The sequence below is a fragment of the Barbus barbus genome (genome assembly GCF_936440315.1).
Source record: "Barbus barbus genome assembly, chromosome: 29".
NCBI classification, from domain to species: domain Eukaryota; kingdom Metazoa; phylum Chordata; class Actinopteri; order Cypriniformes; family Cyprinidae; genus Barbus; species Barbus barbus.
Window position 1 is genome coordinate 20,718,966 of NC_136757.1, and position 22,437 is coordinate 20,741,402.

Below are 22,437 nucleotides of genomic sequence, written 5' to 3' on the forward strand. Positions count from 1 at the left end.
TTGTGTGGATGTGCAAGACGATAAGTATGTTTGGCATTTGTTTTATTGACGTAGGTAGTGTAACAGCACGATTTTACAGGTTGACTTTAGTTTCAGACAGTAATGTTTCAAATGTTCAGGTGTTTGACTAAAAGCATTGCAGATTATGTTAGATTGGCCAACAATAAAAATTCTGTTATTAATTATACACACTCGCGTGGTTCTAAAACTATATGATTTTCTATACTAATGCAAGTAGCAGGTGGAGCTTTCAAGCTTTAAAACGAATTCAAAAGCAGCATAAAAACAGTCCATACATCTTTTTCAAAGTCTTTTGAAGGTATTTGATTGCTTTGTGCAAACAGTCTGAAATTTAATGTTCTCTTTCTTGCGGTCTTAATGAAAGTAGTAGCGATTTTTATTCATGAATGACTCTTTCAATGAATCGGTCAATACAATTTAGCCGTGAATAAGACAGATTAACAGTTCACTCACTGGAAGGGATGATTATCAATATCTTTTGACTTAATTTGCAGTTTCTTACCAATAACTTCAGAAACTTTGGAATATAAGAAGCACTTTTATGACTATTCACATGCTTTTAAGTCCTTTATTAAGCTTGAAAGCTCCAGCAATATTCAAATGTATTTTGCGTTCCACCAAAACAGAGTCGTACAGTTTTGGAGAAACAGACAATTTTCATTTTTGGGTGAACTATCCCTTTCAGAGGACAGCAATGAGGCAGAAAAATTACTGTCTTCTGCAATCTGTTATATGTAATTGCAGCAGGCATACAAAAAAGTCAAGTTTGGTAAATATTTGCATCAAGAACACTGAAAAGTACCTTTCTGGGTGACACATCATGGACATGGACACACACACACACACACATCATTGATCGTGCACAACCAAATGGTTTGTAAAACCTGCCTCCTCAGATGCTGGAACTGCAGAATTAATACATTCTATAAAAGGCCTTTGACTTCTATGATTTAGCTCAAGATTATTGTGCTACTCTGACACTAACTGTAAATTTAAAAAGTATACGGAAGCAGCTACTGTAGCAGAATTCGAGGCATATAATTACAGACATTCAGTGTGTAAATACAATATAGTTTCATCTGAGACTTCAAACAATAACACCAACATGCTGCTGTTGCATTGAAATAACTGTTCAAATGTGACTCAAATACTGTGATTTGAACAAATGCTAAAAAACAAAACCAAAAAACCCCCAGAACTTTTGGCCCTAGTGATATACACATGAACTCAAGGCTATTAAAGCTCTTTGCATGTTGAAATAGAGTAATACCCCATCATGTCTGAATTCAGGACACTGAAAGGCACAGGATCCGGATACGGATCAGTGAGCTAAAAGGACTAAGGAAAGTAATCTAGAGCAGCTCTCCCCTTGGGATGGCAATACATACTGATGATAGGAAGAGCCTCCAGGCTTGTGTAAGGGTTGCCAGGTGTTCTCCAAACCTGTGCATACGTGTAGCAGTTCTAGAGTGAAGTGTGATTTAAGTAAGGCTGGCATTAGAACTGCTTGTATTACTGTTTCGCTTCTGACCGCTCAGCACGATGCTGGGTACCTGAAGGCCCGTCTGCACTGAGAAACTCCCATTCCACACCTACAGGGGGCGAAAGAGAATTTCAACGTCACCGCCATTTAAAAAAAAAAAGATGACATTTTATGTCCTCTGTAACCACTACAGTGTCCCATTTAGGTACTTCTTAATTTTCTTAATTAACTGCCTTTTTCAAGACAAGTATACATTTTAAGGGGGGGGGGGGTCTAATGCTGTTTCATACATTCTGAGTTATTTACTCTGTTAAAGAGTTGGATTCTCATTCTCAGTATTTCTGTGCCAAATACATTCCTTCCGAATTTTTTTCAAGCATGGTCCTTCATGACATCATGAAGGGCATATTTCCTTGTATGGACACTTCTCCTAGAGGAGCGTGCGCACGTAAAACGGCATCAAATTTTTGTGTTTTGTTAGCAAACTGCACGCAAGTGACTCTTTAGCTCTGCCCACAGCACGCCTCCAGGATTTTCGGCTTTTTCAGATAGAATCATAAAGCTGTATCTGTGTTTTAGAAATATGATAAAACTATAGACTCTTTGGAGATATGAAGGATGCAATACTACTCTATAGATACTCAAGATTAACATGATATTGGGTGAAATTGTGTATGTGTTATGTCCCCTTTAAAAACTTACAAGGGGCTACTACTGATGTATTTTGTTGTAGAACAAAACAGGAAAATACAGCAAGCTTGTGGTAACCACAAAACTTATTTCAGGCTTTTAGACAAAAAAGGTTTTCAGGTTTTGGCCAGCAAAAAAGCTCAATATATTTTAGTCTCAGCACTGCCAAAACAAAAGTTCCACTTCTGACACTTATCATCCAAACAGAAAAACTTATCAGTCAGTAAGGCAGATAGTATGTTAGTCTAGTTTATGCTTGAGACTTGGTACTGTGTAAGTTTGTAGGTCACTTTGGATAAAAAGTCTGTACAAAAAGTTTTGTACATTGTACAAAAAAATGTTTAGTAAGTTAGAAGTTGCCCTGCATTTAAAGCACCGCTCTTACAAACACACATTCAGACAAACATGCTGTGACTTGCGTTTTTTTTTTTTCAGCATCTTGTTCCATGACCATGCATTTTTATGATGTCAACTCAAGTTAAAAATATACCTGCATTCTGTTTTATTCAGTTGCACTCCATCTAGATGCTTTTGAATGAAAGAATGCATCTTCAACAAAGGACTCTGAAACACGTCTCTGTTGCTTAAATATATACATCTAGCATGTTCAAAATATCCCTAATTTAAATGTGATATAACTGATAAATACAAAGTGAGCTGTATAATATATCTTACCATAAAGGCTGGTATAACAGGCTGGTGGAACTTTGTTCTGAATGTATGAAGGAGAGTTTTGGTTCTGGAATTGTAAAAAGACAATGTGCCTGAAAAGGGAGAGGAAATACAAGAACAAACTAATTAGTAAGTTACTAATCACTGCATTTTTTTGATGGCTGATGCCAATATCTTAAAGAGAAGGGTGATCAATGGCCAATGTACTACTTAATTTAATATAAAGATACAAATGACACATGCTGCAATTAAATTTGTTTATTTGACATTTTATTCACTGAAAAAAAGAGAATAAAAATATGAAAAAAATAAACGCATTTATACTCAATAGAGCAACCAATTGATTTATAACCATATTTTAATAAAAGTTCTGAGACCTGACATTGTCAAAATAAAAGTCGACTGTCTGACACAAACAGAAAAACAACTCAGCCAAAGCCAAAAATTTTAAAAAGCCAAATACAGCACTTAGCAATATATCTCTCAACCACTATATTAAATATACAATCTGTGACTGCTGCAACCAGCCGGTTCTCACACAGGCAGCATTATCCATTTACTTTTACCATAGCTGACAAGTTAACTTCAGCATTAACTGTGGCACTATTTTACTCATTTTGTCATATTTATAGCTTAACTCACCTTCTTCATAGTTGCAGTAAATGCCAATGCGGTCAGGAATGGGGCAGTCCAGTGTTCTGGCTTTATTATTGTGCTTGGCTGTGAGGCTCTGCTGAAGCCAATTGTTAAGGTGGATGCACCAGGAAGCATTACTCTTCCCCAGCTGATCAAAGCGACCTAGAGACCGCAAAGCAACTCCTGCTGCAAACGTCTTACTCTCCTTATCAAACCGTACCTCCCAGTAATACTGCCCTGCATCGATCATGGTGTCTCCTGGACATTGGAGAGAATTTGGGGAGTTTTTGAATAAACACTCTCAAAGTTGAGGGTTCTTCAGTCTCATGTTTGTTTTGACTCACCTAAGACAGTGTAGGACTCTGCTGTGAAGCGGTCTCGGCCCACTCTAGCAGATGGAGCTCTTTTGGGGGACATCATGGCTGTCCTGAGGGAGAAAAAAAATTATAAGAAGGGACAAGCAGGGCAGTTTTTCTGGCTACAGGCAGGGTAAACAATACAGCAAAGGCTGCTTTTGGCATACAAATGTTTTAGCCAATGACAGCATGTATTAATATGCGTCAGCTTTCTATCTATTATAGCCAGCAATGAGAAGCAATCAACAGATTTCTTTAATACAAACAGCTGTGTAGTGGCAATCCTGTCAGTGTACAGCACTTTGCAAGTGTCTTAAAATAGTAGGTGTGACTCTGACCTGGCAGGAGAATGCATAGGAGAGCTGGTCCTGTTCTTTTCCTTACGGATGTCCTGGACAGCTACCTTCCCACTGCTGCTGTCCCATTCCACACTGAGATCCTCCACCTTCAGGTTCTGATGGGCTGAACCTGCGTCCAGTTTAAAGACAAATGCTGGAAGAAAATGAGAGGGAGAATTAAAGGTAAGAGGTTAAGTTTATTTTTCTGAAGAATAAAATTAAATTTTTCATGTTTTCCATGTTTTCAACACTTCCCAAATACTTTTCTAGGGCTGCATGAGGTAAACAACAAAAATGAACAATATTAAATAATATTATTATTATTAATATCATTTTTACCAAATAAAAATATTAAACAAAATAAGAAATATAACTTTTGCATTTTCATAAAATAAAATAAAAAAGTATTATTAAAAGTATTCCCTCCTTTGTCCTCCTCCTCCCCCTCCTTCATCATTTCTAACAGCTGACGACTTTGCCACATTCTTCATTAATAAAATTACAAACCTCACAGCACAATTCTCAATACTACAAACTGTCAAACACATCTTACCAACAAATATACACTTGTTCACATCCTTCTCTCCACTCTCTGAGGCAGAAGTCTCTAAACTCATCCTTTCCAGTCATCCTACTACTTGTCTGCTTGATCCTATTCCATCTCATCTCCTTCAAGCCATTTCTCCTGCAGTTGTGCCTACACTCCCTCATATCGTTAACACATCCCTTCACACTGGAGTTTTTCCCTCAGCATTTAAACAGGCCCGTAAAGCCCCACTCTTAGCCCAACTCTTTAAGAAAACTACAGACCGGTTTCCCTTCTACCTTTCATTGCAAAAACACTTGAACGAGTTGTGTTCAACCAAGTCTCTGCCTTTCTCACACAGAGCAACCTCCTGGACAGCAACCAATTTGGCTTCAGAAGTGGACACTCAACCGAAACTGCCTTGCTCTCAGTTGTTGAAGCCCTAAGACTTGCAAGAGCGGCTTCCAAATCTTCATTACTTATCTTGCTGGATCTGTCCACTGCTTTAAATACAGTAAACCACCAGATCCTCCTGTCAACCCTATTGGGAAAGGGCATTTCAGGAATCGCACTCCAGTGGTTTGAGTCTTACCTCTCAAATAGGTTCTTCAAGGTATCTTGGAGAGATGAGGTATCCAAGTCGCAACATCTAGCTACTGGGGTGCCTCAGGGCTCAGTTCTTGGACCAATTCTCTTTTCTGTCTACATGGCATCACTACGTTCTGTCATTCAGAAACATGGCTTTTCATATCACTGCTATGCTGATGACACTCAACTCTACCTCTCATTCCATCCTGATGATCCGACGATAGCTGCTCGCATCTCAGCATGTCTAACAGACGTTTCTTGCTGGATGAAACTTTGGAGTTGTAATTGATGATAAGCTGAATTTCTCAGACCACATTGCTAAAACCGCCTGGTCCTTCAGATTTGCTTTATACAACATTTAGGAAGATTAGTCCCTTTCTTTCAGAACATGCAACACAACTCCTTGTTCAAGCTCTTGTTCTGTCCAGGCTAGACTATCGCAATGCTCTCTTGGCAGGTCTTCCAGCCAGTTCCATCAAACCTCTACAATTAATCCAAAATGCCGCTGCAAGATTAATCTTTAATGAGCCAAAAAGAACGCACGTCACGCCTCTGTTCATCAATTTGCACTGGCTACCAATAGCTGCTCGCATAAAATTCAAGGCATTAATGTTTGCCTACAAAACCACCACTGGCTCTGCACTCCTTTACCTGAATTCACTACTTCAGACCTATGTGCCCTCTAGAAGCTTGCGTTCTGCAAGTGAACAACGCATTATTGTATCATCCCAAAGAGGCACAAAATCACTTTCACTGACTTTTTCATTAACTGTTCCTCCTGGTGGAATAACCATCTTCTTTGTATTTATTAGTCTTCTTTGTATTTATCTGACCCTCTAATGCTAGCTTTCTTTTTTTATTCTATCTACTTGTTTTATTTATAAAAAACAACCAAGCTATTTGCTATGTGTACTGCGTTAGGCTATCCGAGGCTTGTCATAGCGCTTACATATTGTTGTTCTTTTGACAGTTTTGATTGCTTCTATTGTCCTCATTTGTAAGTCGATTTGGATAAAAGTGTCTGCTAAATAAGTAAATGTAAAAATTGTTATTTTAATTTCAGTTCAATATACCTTAGTTTTATACTGAATTGTAATTGTAATGCTGTACTGTAAAATAAAATTATTATTACATTATTTTTCATAAGTAGCTGCTTGCATGTGAAAGAACACGGTGCTGTGCTTAAATTTGAACCATGTAGTGCTTATATTTATTACATTAAATTACTTTTGCAATTTGGTAATTGTGTATTGCATTTTCACTTTTTGTAATTAATTGTGCAGCCCTATATATTTCCATAATTTTTAAAATTGAAAATGCAAGATAGGCCAATTAATTAAATTAAATTAATCACATAATCACATCTAAATATAGAGATTTAAAAAAAATATTATGCATTGAATGGGCATTATAACTTGCTTATATTATTGCTGTTATTTTAGAATGAATTATACTAAATTAACATTAATTAACATAGATTAACATTAAATTGACAGCCCTAAATTTTATTTCACAAAAGGGCAGATGTACTACAGCAGGTGATCTCTAAATCAGGCTTTAACAGACAGTTTAGTAGTGATAGTGCTTTGTAACTTTTGTTAGACTCTTCTCTCTGTGCAGAGAAGAAACTTCATACCTCATTACCCTCTGTGTGTGTGTGTGTATGTGTGTAAGTGCAACTTACCATGTGTTTCTAGAGTAACCGGCTCTGAGAATTCACTCGCCACAGCTTTATTGCATGCCTTCAATCTAAAGGTCATGTAACGCGTGTCAAAACGAAGGCCTGAAAAACAAATGGCATCATGGTCACAACTTTATCTAAAACTACTCAAGAAAAGATCAGAAGCAAACCAAACAAAATAACGTACCCGTGAGTGTGTACTCAGTCTCTTTTATCCCTTCCACCACCATCCAGGGGTAGTCTTCTCGAGCCCGAGGAGGACCGTCATGATTGGTTCTCCTATATTCCAGGATGTAGTGGTCGATTTTGGAGTCAGGTTCAGGTAAGGTCCACACCACTGTGACTGTGTTATCAAACACCTGGCATTCAGCCACGTGAATTTCTGGTGTGGCAGGCACTAAAGGTGAGAGGAACAGAGATATCTGATACCGGAGACCTTTGTTCAGATATACCAACCAAAGCCTAAAATTTTCATGAGTCCCAATAATCCGAAACATGAGACATGGAAATTCTGAAATTCTTGTCATTCAAAATGTAAATAATGTCCATTCATTTAAAATCTATATCTGTTTATTATTATTATAACTTCTTATAACTTATTTAATTTGATCCAGTAAAAGAGAGATAATTAAGTCATAAAAATGTGAACTAATTCGGTCACAATATAAGTACACTCGTGACACATTTATTTTTTGTTTATTGTCAGATTTTCTTAAAATTGTGGAATTCTGAAATTATTATATCTTTTTTTTTTTTTAGAGGACAGTGAAGAGATGACAGGAAAGTATTGGGTTGGAGAGAGGGGAACGGGATCAGCAAAGGACCTCGCGGCGGGAATCGACCTCGAGCCGCTGTGAGCAGTTACGCTATATGTCGATGCACTAACCACGAGGCTACTGGCGCAGATGAAATGATTATAGTTATTAAAGGTAAATAACGTTTATAAATAATTCTTTTAATTTTAATTAAATTATACTAATTTCTAATTTATTCATTATTTAATTAATTTAATTTTATCATAAATACCATCCCATGACCCAGACTTAGGTTGTATTTACGGATTATTCTGCAATGTTTAGTTAAAAACATAGCGTGTTTACATGTACAACAAAAACCAGTTTGAACAGTTTACAAGAAAATCTGTCAGCATTTATGTGAAATTTTGGAAATATTATTTTTTTCTGTTTCTTATGTCAAAGCTGTTACACCATCAGATATATTGACACTCCATATACCAACCTGGAAGAAATTTGATGGCCTGTAGCATATTTCTTTCCTGAGTGAAGTCCACCATCATGTGATTCATACTGTCACTAGCCTTTGCTTTCAGAGACAGACGAAATGCAGGAGCCATAGTCACACTGCAGACACAGACCCACAATAAACACTTACAGTCAGTCTACAATAAAGACAATAAAAGTCGTCTGACAGACTGAGAACAGGAATGTGGGAATGTCATGAAGGAAAACATCAATGAGGGCACAGTAAACCACTCCATGCATATACACACGCGCACACACCTGGGGAGTAAGACGAAATGAAAATGAGCCAAATTTTACAAATAAAAATCACTAGAATTTTGCTAAAAAAAAAAGATTAAATGAGTTAATGATAAAATGAATGGACTTTCAGGGGAGAAGTGTTTGAAGATGTTCTACACGGTGCATTGAACTCAATCAAAGATCTAAGTATGGACATCTGTACAGTACCTATCCTTTATCTCTTTGGCCGCCTGCAGCAGAGAGGAAAGAGAAAAAGAAGGGACAGAGAGAGAGATAGGGAGCGAGAGAACGGAGTCTCATTGAGTCTCAACAAAACACAATACATCAGTCAAACCAGCACGTGTTAGCAGGAAAAGCTAGCAGCAGCTGATACAATTTGCCACTTTGTTAGAGAAAGCAACAACAGCAGTTCCAAAAGGTTGTAAACAAACAGTCAAATAATTATTTATTATTAAGTACATTTTGAGGACAAGTCTCTTTAAAGCAACTGTACAAATATAATTTCATTCAAACATGTATTAAAAAAGATAATTGGTTGAAACACCATAAAGTCATTAAAGGGGTCCTATTATTATGCTTTTTACACTTTCAACTTCCTTTAGTGCGTAAAGTCCTCTTGAAAGGGAGTTATTTTCTGTATATCAGTAAGCACTGTTTCTGAACTACCTCAAATGCTTCGATTGTGATATTTGGAGGTTAAACTTCACAGACACATTCTGGGGACACCTGAGACTTACAGTATATCTTGTAAAAAGGAGCATAATAGGAGCCCTTTAAGTGTAACAGTGTTGTAAACACTCCAAGTGGGCGGTACCTGAGTGAAGTTGTCATACTCAGATGAGCAGAGTGTCTGATTGGCAAATTCCAGCAGCTCCTCTGAGTTCTCTAGGGCTTTGGTGCATGCGCTCAGCTGACTCTGAAAAGACCATCACAACATTCATAATATCATTTGACAATTACATAATCTGGTTGTTGAAGTTTACTAAATGCTTAGGCAGGTTTACATAACTCTATTCATCTATAGTGACTATAACGACTTTTGGACTTAGTCTTATCAACTTATCTAGCAGTATGCTAAATTGCTCTAGCTTTGTTGTATTTTGCATACTGCTGTTTTTCTTGGTACTAGAGGCTTAATTTTATTTGCATTTGATTACTTTACTACAATTTGTTTCCTACCTGTAGTAATTGCCATTTAATCAAAATGTGTTTTAAAGCGATGTACACTACTGTTCATAAGTCAGGGGTCTGAAAGATGTTTTTTTTTTTTTTTAAAAGAATGAATGCTTTTATTCAGCAATGATGCATTAAATTGATCAAAAGTGACAGTAAAGAATTTTATAATGTTCCAAAACTTTCTATCGAGCCAAGAATCCTGAAATCATGGTTTCCAAAAAATTATAAATAGCACAACTGTTGTCAGCAGTTGTCAATGTTTCTTAAGCACCAAATCAACATATTAGAATGATTTCTAAAAGATCATGTGACACTGAGGACTGGAGTAATGGCTGCTGAAAATTCAGCTTTGCCATCAGAGGAATAAATTACATTTTAAAATATATTAACATAGTATAGAGTTATTTTAAATTGTAATATTGTACAATATTACTGTTCTACTATATTTTTGATAAAATTAATGCAGTCTTGGTGAGCATAAGAAACATTTTTAAAAAGCATTAAAAAGTCTTACAGACCCTAACATTTTGAAAAGGAATTACTTGTGAGTAATGTGTGCTGTAAAATGCTTTGTTTCATATGTCCAGGTATATAAGGATGCAATCTGGATTATACACACACAGACACTGTAATCCTCAAGGATTTCTTATTATCCTTCTCTTAACATGACGCATCTAATCATCCACAAGCTCTAAAGCCATCCCACTCTGCCTTTTGCTGATATATATCTAATCATTCTGTCTAGAAAATATAAAACATTTGAATTAATTTAGGTAGAATTTGTTACGTTGTACTATGGCTAGGGATCCTCACAGTGCTCTCACCTGTAGCTCATATGTGCGACTGGCTCTTTCCTGCTTGATGCGTGTGACCATGCCCTCTTTCAGTTCATCCAGGATGGCATGCAGAGAGATAAACTCTGACTCCAGATCCTCCTGCACTCGGTTTGAATTCGCCTGCAAACACCATTAAAGCATTGCAGAGTTACAAATAGTTCAATAAGTAATTGTGAGTAGGAAGAGCAGAAGGCCTGCTGTGGTGTTTACCTCTAGGTTCTCTAGACTCTGCTTTAGACAGCAGATGAAATTTTGAATTTCCTCATTCTTCAGAGCCAACGTAGTGATAATCTTCCTTAGTGACTCCTGAAACAGCGAATGAATGCACTTCTGATTCACATGCATGTGTCATATAAAACCAAAACTTAATCAAAACAATAATAGGTTGACAATGGCTGCACGTGCAAGGTGGATTCAAAGCAGATTCACTGTTATAGTTGTATCATTTTGTGAGGTAGAAGTGACAAAAGTAAAAAAACAAAAACAAATTGCCTTTAATTTAAAAGAGTATATATAGATTATAAATATTTTACAGAATTAATATAACACTTTTTAAAGCTTATATTTTTCTGCTTACTGTGCATGTTTTTAAGCTCATTGCATAAAAATATCAGCTATTATATTTTTACCATTTCACGCTTTTCATTTAAATAAAATAAATATATTATATAGAATTAATATGTGTTTTAAAGCTTTTATTATGCTGCTTGCTGTAGAGATCACATATGAGCAATTATATTCTGACAATTTTACGCTGTTAAATTAAACAATATTATAGATATGATATAGAATTAATATAACATTTTTAAAGCTTTTATTACTGAGCTTACTATGCATTTTTAAAGATCATCACATATAAAGATCATATATGAGCAATTATAATTTTATGCTTTTAAAAATATTACATAGAATTAATAACAAATGGTAAAACCTTTATTACTATGCTTACTGTAAATGTTCTCTGAGCTAATATATATAAAATATGTTTGTTGAGTTATTAAATGATCAATTGCATGATGCCTGGTCATGTGATCTTAACATGTCTGTGATAATGAGGGCGCAACCCTCTTCATGAAGAATAAACTGATTTATTTAGAAGATTGATATGACTAAAATAATTGTAATAGCTCTCAAAAGTGCTATTTTCACAACAGAAAAGAAATGAATTTTATTTAGCAAAAAAATAACTGAGTGCATCTTTAACACAATTTGTTAGCTAGATGCCATTCAGATGATACTTTCCCATCGACGTCATTGTATTTTTGAGTGTTTCATGAGGAGACACGTGCAGACTTGTAAAGCACGTTAGTCATGAAGGAGAGGGAGCTAATATTACTGAAATTCATACAGGGCTGACCAGAAATGTCATGTTACATTCTCCTCTCATCCAGGCCACTTGCACTGGATTAAGTCACTGATGTTGAGCTACACAGAAGCGGCTTTATATCCGGGGCGCCTCCCTGAAGCAGAAGCTTGTAACAATACAGGCCGGTTTGGGGTTGTCCTGCACCAAAATTTGCTCTGGCTTGTGGGTATACATCTATGAATATACTGAAATGTTATTTCCTCCCTTTAGAGCATTTCCTGTAATGAATATTTGAAAACAATACTCGTTTCACGTTACAGAGGTGCGGGAACTGGGGCGGTTTCTAGTGATTCACATTGGCTGTTGTTGATCAACTTGAGGAAATCTTCACGAACAGGCCTATATGCATTTAAATACCGTGCATATCCTAACGGTGCGAAGTTGTTGCTTTGTCCTTTATAAGGACACATATCCACTAACACAATGGATGGAGGACGTGACAAGTGAAGCTACAAGCTAACGGTATTTCGTATCTTATAATCTATTTTCACGCAGCATCCTCTTTCTATTTCATCAGAAGCGCATCGTTTGTAATTTTTCTATTTCGGTTGCTTCTTACCTTCTGGTCGTCCATGCTATCCGCATGCAGCACCTGTTTCAGATATTCTCAGGATATTTATCCCAGGTCGTCCGCTACAGCGCTCCTCCGCTGGTACTGATGTTGCTATGGAGCATTGCATCCCTCAACAACGTATTAGCGGCAAAGTGAGTTCTGCGCAGGCGCACGACAAGGATGCTGGGTAATGTGGTTTCCTAATATATATCCAATTATGTCATGTACATTTTTGAAACAAAATATGACCCTTAAGTGTGAACTTTATTGCCAGTAAACAAATACTGGTGTGTCTCATATGTTGAACATATATTGTCTCAATATGTTGAATGATATAAAGCCTGCATGTCACAAGTTTGGAGTAATTACAATGTTTTTGAAAGAAGTCTCTTAAGCTAAGGGATGCATTTATTTGATCAAATATTAAAAACAAAAAACGGAAGGATCATGTGACTCTAGACTTCGGTAATGGCTGCTAAAAATCACCTTTGCTATCACAGAAATAAATTGCATTCTTGTAAACTGTAAGAAACAAATATTTCACAATATTACTGATTTTTCAGAAAACAAAATGTAAAGTCTCAAATATTCCAAACTTTTGATCGGTAGTGTGCATACAATGATGTTTCAAGGCTTTTTTGTTTTATTTATTTTTTATTTATTCTTCTATTTTGAGGAGGGTTTTAGGATTGTTGTGGGATTAATGATAATGTTCAAAACTATTTTTATTTTTAGATGTCTTGATTTCTGCAAATATATGAAACATTTACCTTAAGTACAATATATAAAAAAGACTTCACAAACACAGAATGATGCACATTACACAAGGACCAACTCTTTATAATGCCTGCCTATGAACTTTTCATCAACATTCAGTTTTAATTAGTTTGAATGAATAAGGCAACGTGTATATCCGTTTTTTTTAACGTTTTCATTATTTTAAACACAATTTTCCTAGATTTTTTAATGAATCTGTAATTATTAAATATATTTTAAAAGTAAATATATCCCATATAGTTTCTCAGTTAATATGAGGCCATAAAAGATGCATGTAAAAAATATTGATTAAAGAAATGCTGTTTAAAATAGTTTTAGATAAAGTATCAACATTTTCCAAAGCATTTTAAGTCAACTGCCTATATACAGATCATTGATCTGTAGCTATGGGCCTGAACTGCTGCATTAATATTGTTCCTGCAGACTGCAGTAGCTGTGTAGCACACTAATGCCCAAAGCGGACATGTGACAAATCTACAGGACAGCCAGCTAAACAAAAAATGAGAATATCTGGTGATTCAGCAGTTACGCAAAACTCCATTAAATCATCTTGGAGTAGTAATTATTTTAAGTGCCTAAAGCTGTTGTAACAGGGATATCCACTCGAGCACCTGTTTGATCTCTGTATATTAAAAAAGGATGAATGGAAAATTTATAAAAGAGAGCTCCGTTTGTGTTCCTAACCACGTTCTTTCATCCACTGTATCATGGAGATGGGACAACAGAACTTTGAGACGTTCAATAGAACAGTAACCATAGATACAGATGAATAGGTGTCTCTTGAAGCAGTAACCAGAGTGATTGCTGAACTGGAGGACCTTCAGTTCAGATTCTGGTGGTAACAATGGTCATGTTGTGATTCTGAAGTATCTCTCCAGATACTTCAGAATCACAGCTCAATGTTGGTGCTTCTTCTCTTCAGTTCACCTCATATTATGAGGTGATCAGTAGCGGTATCCATAGGGGTCACTGAATCGGAAGGGTTTGATGTCATTGACAGTGCAGTGGAGGTCATGCATGCGTCTTGCTCTGCGCTCTTCCAGCATGAGTCTGCGTGAGCGCTCTCGAGCTGCCTGCTGTTCTGCTCTTTTCTCTGTACACTTTCGTTTCAGCCACCTATTGTACAACAGAGCAAGAGGGAAATGCTTTCACATTGGATTTAATTACAATTCTCCCTCTGTTTCCTGATTTTAGAAGAACAATATATGGTGCTAAACTCACTGTCTGAAGGCCCTCTCACTCTCCTCTCGGCTATGCAGGCAAAAGCCACTCTCTTTTTCCAGTCTCTTCATCTCCTCTATCTGCTTGTCTTTGAACTGCTGTTCCTGTTTTTTCTGGAGCCAGTTTTTAAAGGCCTCCTCTGGGTCACCACAGTCCCTCTGGCAAAACGACAAAAGCAGTTTAATAGTCTGTTTAATGCCATGAAGTCAAAAGTCAATGATATTAAATTGTATGTAAATATATATATATATATATATATATATATATATATATGTATACGTATACAGTGCCCTCCACTAATATTGGCACCCTTGGTAAATATGAACAAAGGCGGCTGTAAAAATAAATCTCCATTGTTTATAAAAAATTCACAAAATTTGAACCTATCGTTGAAGTAAAGCAATTGAAAGTGGGGGGAAAATCTTAAATAAATGCTTTCTATAGTTCATGTTGGCCACAATTATTAGCACCCAATTATTGCAACGTCCTTTTCCCAATATAACAGCTCTGAGTTTTCTCCTATAATACCTGATGAGTTTGGAGAACACCTGATATGAGATCAGAGACCATTCCTTCATACATAAGCTCTCCAGATACTTCAGAATCACAGCTCAATGTTGGTGCTTCTTCTCTTCAGTTCACCTCACTCAGGGTTCAGGTCAGGGAACTGAGACAGCCATGACAGAAGTTTAATTTAGTGCTCAGTGACACATTTTTGTGTTGATTTTGATGTTTGTTTTGGATTATTGTCCTGATAGAAGATCCAACCACAGCCCATTATAAGATTTCCGACAGAGGCAGAGAGGTTTAGATTTTTTTATCTGTTGGTATTTCATGATGCCATGTATCTGAACAAGATGTGCAGGACCTCCGGCAGAAAAACAGGCCCACAACAGTATAGATCCAGCAGTTTATTTAACAGTGGGCATGGGGTACTTTCTTATCCCTGTTTGTACTAACACATCTGGTGGGTTTGCTGCCAAAAATCTATTTTTTTAGTTATATGTGACCATATAAGCAAGTGCTATTTGATGTTCCAGTCATGTCTGATAACTTAATATGCTGGAGATTGTTTTTGGATGAGCCAGGAGAATTTTTCTTGAAACCCTCCCGAACAACACGTGGTGATGTAGGGGCTGTTGATTTTGGCTTTCTGACCCCAAGACTCAACTAATCTCTGCAGTTCTCCAGCTGCAGTCTTTAGCCACTCAAATTCTCCTCCTCACTGTGCATTAGGACGATATAGACACACGTTATCTAGATTTGTAACATCTTTACATATTCCCCGGATGGTGGAAATGGGGATTTTCAGTGCTTTAGCTCTTTTCTTACAGCCACTTTTTATTTTGTGAAGCTCAACAATCTTGTTCTGCACATCAGAACTATATTCTTAGGTTTTACCCTTGTAATGGGTGATTAAGGGAATTTGGCCTTTGTGTTCCTCATATTTATAATCTTGTGGAACAGGAAGTCATGGCCGGACAATTTCATGCTCCTAGTCACCCTGGTGTGCTAAAAAAAATTAAATATGAATGGGAATATACTTCAGAGATATTTTACTCTATTATAATTGTTGCCAGCATGCACTGGAGAAAAGTATTTATTTCATAATGAGATTTTCTCGCCACTTTCAATAGTTTTACTTCAGTGAAAGGTTAAAATTTTTGTGAATTTTTTGAATGAAAGATCAAAAAGATAAAAAAAGCTAAAAAAAAAATATATATATATATATATATTTATTTATTTAGTCATTTAGCAGATGCATTTATCCAAAGCGACTTACAAATGAGGACATAAGAAGTAATCAAAACCAACAAAAGAGCAACAACGTGCAAGTGCTATTACAAGTCTTGGCTAGCCTAACGCAGTACAGATAAATATCTTTTTTTTTTTTTTTAAATAAAAAGACATAGATAAAATAAAATTAGAATAGAGAGTGCTAGAGTTAGAGGGTCAAGTAAAGATGGAACAGATGAGTTTTTAGCCATTTCTTGAAGATGGGTAAGTATTCGGCTGCTCAGATTGAGTTGTGCAGGTCATTCCACCAGATGGGAACAGTTAATGAAAAAGTCTGTGAAAGTGTTTTTGTGAGTCTTTGGGATGGCACAATAATGTGTCGTTCACTTGAAGAAAGCAAGCTTCTAGAGGGCACATAAGTCTGAAGTAATGAATTTAGGTAAAGGGGTGCAAAGCCAGTGGTGGTTCTGTAGGCAAACATTAATGCCTTGAATTTAATGCAAGCAGCTATTGGTAGCCAGTGCAAATTGATGAACAGAGGCGTGACGTGCGTTCTTTTCAGCTCATTAAAGATTACTCTTGCAGCGGGATTTTGGATTAATTGTAGAGGTTTAATAGAACTGGCTGGAAGACCTGCCAAGAGAGCATTGCAATAGTCAAGTTTGGACAGAACAAGAGCCTGAACAAGGAGTTGTGTTGCATGTTCCGAGAGAAAGGGCCTGATCTTCTTAATATTGTATAATGCAAATCTGCAGGACCGGGCAGTTTTAGCAATGTGGTCTGAGAAATTCAGCTTATCATCAATCACAACTCCAAGGTTTCTGGCTGTTTTTGAAGGATTAATGGTAGATGAGCCTAACTGGAAGGTGAGATTGTGATGAAGCGATGGGTTAGCTGAAACTACAAGCAGTTCTGTCTTAGCTAGGTTGAGTTGAAGGTGATGGTCCATCATCCAGCAAGAAATGTCTGTTAGACACGCTGAGATGCGAGCAGCTATCGTCAGATCATCAGGATGGAATGAGAGGTAGAGTTGAGTGTCATCAGCATCGCAGTGATATGAAAAGCCATGTTTCTGAATGACAGAACGTAGTGATGCCATGTAGACAGAAAAGAGAAGTGGTCCAAGAACTGAGCCCTGAGGCACCCTGGTAGCTAGATGTTGCGACTTGGATACCTCACCTCTCCAAGATACTTTGAAGGACCTATTTGAGAGGTAAGACTCAAACCACTGGAGTGCGGTTCCTGAGATGCCCTTTCTCAATAGGGTTGACAAGAGGATCTGATGGTTGACCATATCAAAAGCAGCAGACAGATCCAGCAAGATAAGTAATGAAGATTTGGAAGCCGCTCTTGCAAGTCTTAGGGCTTCAACAACAGAAAGCAAGGCAGTTTCAGTCGAATGTCCACTTCTGAAGCCAGATTGGTTACTGTACAGGAGGTTGTTCTGTGTGAGAAAGACAGAGACTTGGTTGAACACAACTCGTTCAAGTGTTTTTGCAATGAAAGGAAGAAGGGAAACCGGTCTATAGTTCCCTAAAAGAGTTGGGTTAAGAGTGTTTTTTTTAAGAAGTGGAGTTATACGAGCCTGTTTAAATGCTGAGGTAAAAATTCCATATATAATATATTATAAATAAATAAATGCTGTACTTTTGAACTTTCTACAAATGAAAGAATTCTGAAAATGTGTCACGGTTTCCACAAACTATTTAGTGGCACAATGTTTTCAACACTGATGATAATAAGAAATATTATTATTATGATAACAAGAAACATCAGTTTTGCCATCACAGGAATAAATTACATTTTAAAATATATTAAAACAAAAAACAGTCATTCTAATTTCACAATATTAGTATTTAACTTATTTTGATCAAATAATAGAAGTCTAAAACTATTATAATAAAAATATAAAAGTGTAATTTATGAAAAATGTACAACGTATAAGGTAATTATTTTTATTTATACACAAACACACACACACAGATATATATATATATATATATATACATACATTTACACACACACATATATATATATATATATATATATATATATATACATAGCACATGGCCTTCATGTTTTATGCAGGAGGAGGGCCTGGCATCACAATTACTGGTTAAACGGCTCTCCCTGGTGGACATACCCTGCAGTTCATCCTTTCCATTTCCTGGGCTTTGTGAACTCTCCTCTCCTCCAGCAGCTGTTCTCTCTTCCTCATTAGCCATGATCGGAAGGCTATCTCATTCTCCTGACGCTTCTGTTCCTCTTCCTCTTTTTTCTTCCGCTCATCCTGAAAAGGAACCAGAAGAAGCAGAAAGGAAGACAGAACAAAAACAGGAAATTTCATCAGTTTTTATAATCCATTACGACAGAAACTGATATTAAACTTTATTTGACCCTCTAACTCTAGCACTCTCTATTCTTATTCTATTTTATCTATCTATCTGTCTTCTTTTTATTTATAAAAAACACACACACACACACACTTGACCCTCTATCAATTGCATATTTATTCTCTAACTGCTTTCTTGAAAAACTAACACTAGCTTTCTTTTTTATATTCTATCTACTTGTTTCTTTAAAAGAAAAACACTAGGTTTCTTTTTTCTATATGCTATCTACTTGTTTTCTAACACCTTGCTATATGTACTGCGTTAGGCTAACCGAGACTTGTCATAACACTTGCATATTGTTGCTCTTTTGTTGATTTTGATTGCTTCCATTGTCCACATTTGTAGGTCGATTTGGATAAAAGTGTCTGCTAAATGACTAAATGTAAATGTAATGTAAAAGTAAACTGACATTAAAACCACATCACACCTCTTTCGCTTGCCTCTCTCTCTGCTGCTGAAGTTTGGCCAGTAATTCTTTCTGCTGTGGTGACAGAGTGAAAGTGGCATGTGAAGGAGCTCCATTTGCAGACTGGACCCTGCGCTTGTTGCCATGAACCCATGCTCCCCGATGGGACAGCCTGGCAGAACTGGGTCTATTTCGGTGTTTCGGTGGAGGTTTGGGGATATATAGAGTCTCAGCGCCAGGGGGAAAAGAAGAGGTACAATTTTGCCTCGGTGAGGAGACAGGACTCTTGCCGAGATGGAGACCAGACTCACTTTGCCGTGAAGATGCTCGTTGATTGTCGCTGTGAGAAACCGGCAAGGGAGGAAGCAATCCTTGACTTTCCACCTCCTTTAGACTCACCAGATCAAACTTTCCTTCTTTTTCAACCAAAACCCGTCCCTCCTTCGCTCCCTCATTATGTTCATTCTCTGGCTCTCCAATCCCGCTCTCCTCTCTCGTAGAGATCTTCAGTCTCTGCATTTGTCCGGACACCACTTGCTCTTGCTCTAAGTCCCCATAGGAGGCATCGTTGCTCTCTTGAGCGTCAAACTCTTGTGCAAGCACCACCAGGTCAACCAGAGTGTCTTTAAACTGCAGCCGTCTGCGCCGGCTGTGGTCTGGAGGATCCTGGTCCTGGAGTTGTTTGTTAGCCTCTTGAATCTTATCCAAAATATATTTCTTTTCTTCATCGAGGTCTTCGTCGTTCTGTAAATGTGGAGAGGTTACAAGGTCATCCCTGTCAGGATCTAACACACCCTCTAATGGCTCCATGGGCGTTGGCCACCTTTCATCTGCTTCTTCATCAGCCATTTCCTTGTGTTTGTGTACAACTTCTTTATGCTCATCTTCATCTTCAAGCTCTTTGTCTATCTGAGCTTCAATGTCAACATCATCAGGATCCTTTGTTGGAGAAAATAATGCGTTCAGATTGAGAAAACCACAATAAAAGGAGTATTGCATAATGGGAGTTAAAGATAAAAGAAGATTCTGTCATCATTTACTCAATCTCAAATTGTTCCAACCCTCTTTTAATATATCTATATACAGGGGCGTAGATTAAGCGGGGGACGTGTTTCCTGATATATGGACAAATGTCCAGCTATTGCTGTATGAAAACAGCTGTTTTCACAGAAAAAACGGACAAATTTGGAATTGCTATTGCGACGATATATGGTTTATTTGTGTTTTTTAAGTCATCTCCAGGTAATAAATAATGTATATGAATAATGCAGTGCTAATTGACATAGCATTCATTACAGTATAGAAACTATTCTACCTCATGGCAGTATATGTTTGTAGTATATAAACAAATCATTATTATTAGTTATTCTCCAGCAGTGTATCTGATTTCTAAGCCAATTAAAAGCTAGAAAATTAAAGAATTAAAATTAAAGTTGCCTATACACTACCAGTCAAACGTTTTTGAACATTAACATTTTTAACGTTTTTTTAAAGAAGTCTCTTCTGCTCAGAAAGCCTGCATTTATTTGATCCAAAGTAGGCCTACAGCAAAACAGTAAAATTTTGAAATATTTTCGCTATTTAAAATAACTTTTCTATTTGAATATATTTTAAAATGTAATTTATGGTGATTTCAAAACTGAATTTTTAGCATCATTACTCCAGTCACACGATCCTTCAGAAATCATTCTGATTTGCTGCAAAAAAAAAACAACATTTATTATTATGATGATGTTGAAAACAGCTGAGTAGAATTTGTCAGGTTTCTTTGATGAATAGAAAGTTCAGAAGAACAGAATTTATCTGAAATAGAAATGTTCTGTAACATTATAAATGTCTTTATCATCCCTTTTGATCAATTTAAACCATCCTTGCTAAATAAAAGTATTAATTTCTATCATTTCATTTCTAAAATAAATAAAATAATAATTATCCTGTCTCTAAGCTTTTGAATGGTATAGTGGATAATGTTACAAAAGCTTTTTATTTCAGATAAATGCTGATCTTTGGATCTTTCTATTCATCAAAGAATCCTGAAAAAAATTACTCAACTGTTTTTAAATAATAATAATAATTTAAAAAGTTTTCTTGAGCAGCAAATCAGCATATCAGAATGATTTCTGAAGGATCATGTGACACAAGACAGGAGTAATGATGCTGAAAATTCAGCTTTGATCACAGCAATCAATTACATTTTACAATATATTCAAATAGAAAGCAGTTGTTGTACATAGTAAAACTGTATTTTAGATCAAATCAATGCAGGCTTGGTGAGCAGAAGAGGCTTCTTTAAAAAAAACATAAAAAAATCTTACTGTTCAAAAACTTTTGACTGTTAGGTTATATATATATATATATATATATATATATTACAGAAATGTTATATTGTAATGTGATATATATATATATATATACATATATATATATATATATATACATATATATATTACATTTTTCTGTCCCCCTCACTTCTGAAATGATGGCTACGCCCCTGTATATATATATATATATATATATATATATATATATATGCACACACACATATATATTGCTGGTCCCCATTGAATATATTACGGGAAAAAATACTATGGAAACCAATGGGGAAAAGAAACTCTTTGGTTACCCACATTCTTTAAAATATCTTCTTTTGTGTTCAGCAGAAGACACTCATAATAAAGTGTGTAAACGAGTGTGTGTAAACGACAACCGAATTTTCAGTTTTGGATGAACTATCCCTTTAAGGAGAACATGTTTTCTAAAGGCTGAATCAGATACATAGAGCGTATGTGTTGAATAATGCAGTGCCATGAGACATAGTTCTCTAGGTGAGTGAAAGTGTGTATGGATCTGTGTCAGCGGGGTCGATTTCACACACACAGGTACAGCGTCTGTGCAATGGAATACCACACACCAGAAGACTGTGTCAGAGATATGAACCTGTTTCTGCCATCATTGCACATCCACTGACCTACCTGTTCCTCACTCTTGCTCTCCTCACTGATTAGCCAGTCCAGGTCTTTCTCAAAGTCATCCTCATACTCATCCGGAGTGTTCTGGACTGCAGAATCACTCATTTTCTCATCACTTTCTTCTAAGACACAGCAAATGAAAAATGGAGCACAGAAAAAAATACATCTCCCTTCTGTTTCCAAACAACGAAGATAGAACCATTTTAATTTAAGCTAAATGATCTGTCTTTGGATGTAAATTATTATATGTATAAAAAAATACATATTTATAATGATCATAAATATGCATCAAATATGTAATATAATATTTGAAATAATGATTTACCCATTTATTAATGAATGCAAGATTTTATTTAGACCAATTTATTGAACACCCTTAATTCTCACTTTAATTTAGTTACATAAAAGTAATTACAATTATATAGGTGACGTATAGAAAGACATATTGCATAAATATATATGTAAATGTAACACACTTGGTTGTAGCTAGGGTTATGTAATAAATAATGT

At 36.3% G+C, this 22,437-nt stretch overlaps 3 protein-coding genes across 4 annotated transcripts in view; all 3 read right to left on the reverse strand.

The window, feature by feature from the left end:
• Window positions 1-32: 32 nt before the first annotated feature.
• On the reverse strand, window positions 33-12,539 carry LOC306848946 (fibronectin type III and SPRY domain-containing protein 1). The gene is made up of 13 exons (XM_079383737.1): window positions 12,431-12,539; window positions 10,716-10,811; window positions 10,494-10,625; window positions 9,308-9,409; window positions 8,701-8,723; window positions 8,231-8,352; window positions 7,179-7,388; window positions 6,995-7,093; window positions 4,197-4,350; window positions 3,847-3,929; window positions 3,509-3,760; window positions 2,870-2,958; window positions 33-1,613 (listed from the first exon to the last, which is right to left on the reverse strand). The coding sequence occupies exons 1-13, from the start codon at window positions 12,443-12,445 to the stop codon at window positions 1,503-1,505; spliced, it is 1,488 nt and encodes a 495-aa protein (XP_079239863.1). The 5' UTR covers window positions 12,446-12,539; the 3' UTR covers window positions 33-1,502.
• Window positions 12,540-14,145: 1,606 nt separating this feature from the next.
• On the reverse strand, window positions 14,146-22,032 carry LOC306849108 (coiled-coil domain-containing protein 181-like; the record flags this gene model as incomplete). Its single annotated transcript, XM_079383956.1, has 5 exons — window positions 14,146-14,317; window positions 14,423-14,580; window positions 18,303-18,449; window positions 18,980-19,897; window positions 21,931-22,032. The coding sequence occupies 5 exons, from the start codon at window positions 22,030-22,032 to the stop codon at window positions 14,146-14,148; spliced, it is 1,497 nt and encodes a 498-aa protein (XP_079240082.1).
• LOC306849233 (ALK and LTK ligand 1) overlaps window positions 16,148-22,437 on the reverse strand; it is a 97,420-nt gene continuing 91,130 nt past the window's right edge. For both annotated transcript variants that reach the window (XM_079384125.1, XM_079384122.1), the window contains exon 6: window positions 16,148-16,545. The gene's annotated coding sequence lies outside the window, so the exon portion shown is untranslated. The remainder of the gene's footprint in view (window positions 16,546-22,437) is intronic.